General features: G+C 35.3%; 1 protein-coding gene across 2 annotated transcripts; it reads left to right on the forward strand.

Moving 5' to 3' along the window:
• Positions 1-1,355: 1,355 nt before the first annotated feature.
• Positions 1,356-4,836, forward strand: LOC144998174 (ABC transporter G family member 1-like). Of its 2 annotated transcripts, XM_078957993.1 has the most exons (8): positions 1,356-1,779; positions 1,894-1,973; positions 2,146-2,610; positions 2,695-2,781; positions 3,076-3,192; positions 3,277-3,474; positions 3,925-4,011; positions 4,107-4,836. In XM_078957993.1, exons 1-8 carry the CDS (start codon positions 1,506-1,508, stop codon positions 4,737-4,739), a joined length of 1,941 nt encoding a protein of 646 aa, XP_078814119.1. In that variant the 5' UTR covers positions 1,356-1,505; the 3' UTR covers positions 4,740-4,836. The 2 variants fall into 2 exon arrangements, with proteins under 2 accessions (XP_078814119.1, XP_078814120.1); XM_078957994.1 differs by lacking the exon at positions 3,277-3,474 and having other exon boundaries at positions 1,358-1,779; positions 4,107-4,835.
• Positions 4,837-5,174: the final 338 nt, after the last annotated feature.

Genomic DNA, 5,174 nt, shown 5'->3' on the forward strand with positions numbered 1-5,174 from the left:
GCACCCTTATGAGATCTAGGGTTGGATGAAACTCCTCGTCCCACATAGGAGGATGAGTGAATTTTGTTTTTGGATCCTTTTCCCGCATGATGGAGTACAGAACTTAAGAAGATATTAAGGCTATAAATAGAGCATTAGGGATATCATTCTTTTTTATATCTTTGCTTGACTTTTCGCCTCCTTCTTTCTCCCCCTAGTGAACAATTTTTTTAACTCTCTTTAGGGTTTTTAGAAATTTGATCCTACGTCCTAGTTATTTTTTATTTTTCTCTTTTGAGTTATTGGGTGTGAACCAAGAAAGTGATATGAGGCTTATCTAGCATGTACCAAAGTCTGGGCATATGAGACTTTTGTTTTTCACAAAGCACTAGACAAGTTAGAACCCAGATCTGAAGCATTGCACGATCTTAGAAATAGTGTAAAAAATTATTAACTAATGTTAATATTTCTAACGATAACATGGTCCTTTCGGATTGTCCCAATACCCAAATTTAGTAGAATAAATAAAAGAGAAATTAGTTAATTAATTATTATGATTTAATAATTAATTAGAAACTAATTGAAATTATATTTGGGGAATTGATCACACAATTTAATTAATTAATGGGTTGAATATTAATTAATCAAAAGTTGGTTCATTAGGAATGTTCCTGAACCCATATGAGATCTAGGATTGGATGAAACACCTCATCCCACATAGGAGGATTAGTCTCATCCCACATAGAAGGATTGGTGAATTTCGTTTTCAGATTATTTTTCCACATGATGGAGTACAAATCCTACGAAGTGATTAAGGCTATATATAGAGTCTTAGGGATTTTTTTTTATATCATGGCTTGATATTTTGCCTCCCTCTTTCTCCCCCTAGCGAATGAAAATTTTAACTCTCTTTAGGGATTTTAGAATTTTGATCCCACGTCCTAGTTATTTTTTATTTTGCTCTTTTGAGTTATTGGTGTGAACCAAGAAAGAAATTTTGGTTTGAATCCTTTTATCCAAACATCCTTTTATTACATATTTATGTTCTATTTTTTATCTACATTGTATAGTATAGGAGCTTGTTTATAACCAGAAAGTTTATATATTGACAGTAATATTGGGTTTCCACAAATTCATCCTTTTTTTTATTTCAAACAGGATCGGTTTTGAAAAATGAAATATTTTTAAAAGGTTCAGAACAAATATGAAAAAAAAAATATCTTTATCTTTATTATAATTTTTCATTTTTAAATTAAAAAATATATATAATAAAAAAAATTGGATCATATGCAACTACCCACTTTGACTTTTCTTTATAAATTGTTGTCGGTAGTTATATTGTATAGTTTTTTGTTTGTTGATGTCATGTGTTCGTGTTACAACCCCAAAAAGTTTATTAAAAATTCCGTGAATTATAGCTAGTTATAAATAGACATATAACCCACACCGAGAACACAATTTACAAACTGCTCAAAAGTTATCCTTTCTCTCAATAATTATTTATTTTGCGCTTTGATCTTGCATGCATGGGTAGTCAGGTACAAATCAGCGGAATTAATCTAGAACCAGACGTCAGAACTGTTGAGTGTGAGTTGGGTATTGTGGACGAAAAGAGGAGTTTAGCATACCTGACATGGGAAGAGCTTGGAGTAGCTGTTTCAAGCTCAGTGTGGAATGCAGGGAAAGATGGACGTAAATCTATACTCTCTGGTGTCTCTGGTTATGCTAAACCAGGAAAGATTATTGCGATTATGGGTCCTTCTGGTTGTGGCAAATCGACTCTCCTTGATTCATTGGCTGGTATGTAATTCTCTAGTTTATCGTCCTTACATTTTTAAAGCACATGTTATATGCATGTTGTTGTATATATACGACACTATTTTAGATCATTTTCCTGTTTAATATTAATTCTAGGGCGATTGGCTTCCAATACAAGGCAGACTGGACGAATTCTCATTAACGGACGTAAACAGAGGCTTACCTATGGCACAATGGTATGGAGCAATCAATCCTACAGTGAATCGCTTTTTCCTTAATTATTTAATTAACTGATGAAAATATAATAAAGTACAAAAGTTTGCATCTTCTTTTCTCCCATACACGAACTCATTTTTTACAAAGTCTAGGACTTATCTGGTTTCTTGATTTGCTTTATATTGTATATAGGCATACATGACTCAAGAACAAGTTTTGATGTGGACGCTAACTGTGAAAGAAGCCGTCTACTACTCAGCTGAACTCCAACTACCCAAAATGATGCCAAGATCTGAGAAGAGGGAGAGAGCAGATAGAACTATAAGGGAGATGGGGCTCCAAGATTGTGTGAACACTAGAGTAGGAGGCTGGGGTATTAAAGGACTTAGTGGTGGTCAAAAGAGGCGTGTAAGCATCTGCTTAGAACTCTTGACACATCCCAAACTTCTGTTGCTTGATGAGCCTACGAGTGGTCTTGATAGCGCAACTTCATACCATGTCATGAACCAGATTGTGAAGCTCACTCGGCAATACCAGATGACGGTTTTAGCAGCAATCCATCAACCAAGTAGTCAAGTTTTTCGACTCTTTGACAATCTTTGTCTTCTCTCTTTGGGGAAAACAATTTACTTTGGTCCTACTTTGGCTGCAAATAAGGTTATATACATCTTCATCAAGTGTATAATTACATATCAAAAGACGTTTAATTCACTTATAACTACTATATATTGTTATTTTCAGTTCTTTGCAGTAAATGGTTTTCCTTGCCCAGATCTCGAGAGTCCCGCGGATCACTACCTTATGACTATCAACATAGATTTTAACGAGGTAGGTTACGGTTGTTCGATCTTTGTAATAAAATATTGAGAAAACTAATTAAAAATAACAAAAAAAATAAAAACATGTGGTCATGCGACATCATATTTCGAATATGCTAGAAGTCGGGACGATTGTAAAGGTCGCTATCTATTCAATTATCTGAGAGGTACTCGTACTTCATAGATAGTCATAGAATTCAATATGACATCCATTGTTGTAATTAAAACTTCATCTTACTGAACCATAAAATCAGGACCATGCTAGTAAATATATATAATCCCTTTCTTGCTGTAATAAAATCAGGACACTGGTAGTGAAAAGGTTCGTGATGAGCATGTAATCAACACACTTGCTGAATCCTACAAGTCATCTGCGATGTATATGGAAGTGAAAAGTGAAATATCCACCATATGTGGAGAGGTATATGATACTTGCTGTGTTCTTTCGTACGACAAAGGTTATATACATTATAGTAGAATATAACAAAAAAATGTGTTTTTATAGGAAGGAGACCTAATTCTGAAAGAAGGAAGGCTACAAGCCAATTTCATTACACAGTGCTCCGTATTATCGCAAAGATCATTTATAAACATGCACCGCGATCCGGCATATTACTGGTTGCGCCTTGGCTTATATATTGGGTTTGGTTTTTCGCTAGGAACAGTCTTTTTCAAAATTGATACAGGATTCAGCTCCATACATGTAAGTTTTACGTTGGAATGGGTAACAACCCTACTCTAAAAGAGTGAGTCGATCTTTTTTTCATAATTTCACCACTTAATTACTTCTAGCTTTTTCTTAAAGCTCCCAAAAGCTCGCCCAACACGGCGAAAATCCTGTTTTTATGACAAAATTGATAGTAGTTACAGATTAGATGGTATTCCAGACTTTGTTCGCAATCGACACTGATCAACAGTTTATTGGTACTCGAATCATGGATCTTTAAGAAAAATAGTAATGCCAGTTAACAGTAGGAAATCATTTGAACACTTTCGATGCTTGCTGAAAAGAATTTGGCATTTATAAATTTTGATGAAGCAGTAGGGATTTTCGTTGCAATTTTATGTCGTTTGTTATAAAGTTCTATCAGCAATTTTATGTCGTTTGTTACAAAGTTCTAAAACTAGTTTGTTTTGTTTCCTAATGGCACAGAATAGGGTTTCACTATTCTTGTTTGTTTCTACATTCCTGACCATTCTAGCCATTGGCGGGTTCCCCTCCTTGGTGGAGGAAATGAAGGTAGGTTGATACATCTCATGTGTTCTTGTATAAAAAAATGCACTTGAATTTGTTTCCTTTTGTGATAGCTATATCATAACTACATCTGCATATAGGTCTTTCAATGGGAAAGATTAGATGGGCACTACACGGTTGGATCATTCGTTATCAGCCATGCCATATCTTCAATGCCATACCTACTTCTCGTCTCTATAATCCCAGGAGCAATAACTTACTTTCTCATAGGACTTCAAAGAGAACCCAGATTATTCATCTATTTTGCGTTAGTACTCTTTGTGTCAATGTCGTTGGTTGAATGTCTTATGATGATTGTAGCTGCCATTGTTCCAAATTTTCTCATGGGCATCATATGTGGCGCTGGAATCCAAGGATTGATGATACTAGCGGCAGGGTTCTTTCGATTGCCAAATGAATTACCCCATGTTTTCTGGAGATACCCTATGTACTATATTTCCTTCCACAGGTATGTATTACAAGGATTATACAAAAATGAGTTTGAAGGGCTAAAGTTCCCTGAGTATTCAGGAGGTCCTCCTACAATTGATGGTGAGACGATATTGAAAAGTGCATTGCAAATCGAGATGCGATACTCTAAGTGGATTGACCTGGGAATCTTGTGTGGTATGGTTGTTGCATACAGGGTTATACTCTTTTATACTATTAAAATAATAGAGAGAATGAAGCCTATTATTAAAGATTTTATGGTGTTTTCTATTTTTGGAAACTAGAAATCCTTCTACAAAACCCCATATGTTGTTTGTTTGACATTCTATTCTCTATATGAATTGTTACATTTGTGAATAAGACTGAATAACTAATTCCATTAATTGAATATAATGAATCTCTTACATGAGTACATAATGGGCATATACAGTTACATTACAAGCTAACAACTTTCTAACAAACTTTCTCAACTAACTTCACTGACTAATTTAACTAACTAGAATGTACATGTAATGTTGACGTGTTGAATTTTCAAGTAACCTAACACCCCCGCCCCCTCTCCTCCAAGCAGGAGGGTATGGAGATAAGCTCAGCTTTGAAATACCCTGATAATGGCATGCAGAGTGCAGGAGGTAAACCCTTTGTAAGAACATCAGCCAATTGGTTATGGACACGAGAGAGAGAGAGAGAGAGAGAGAGAGAGGGGGGGGGGGGAGGGA

Source organism: Lactuca saligna, chromosome 5 (assembly GCF_052625555.1).
Source record: "Lactuca saligna cultivar CGN05327 chromosome 5, ASM5262555v1, whole genome shotgun sequence".
Taxonomy (NCBI): Eukaryota; Viridiplantae; Streptophyta; class Magnoliopsida; order Asterales; family Asteraceae; genus Lactuca; species Lactuca saligna.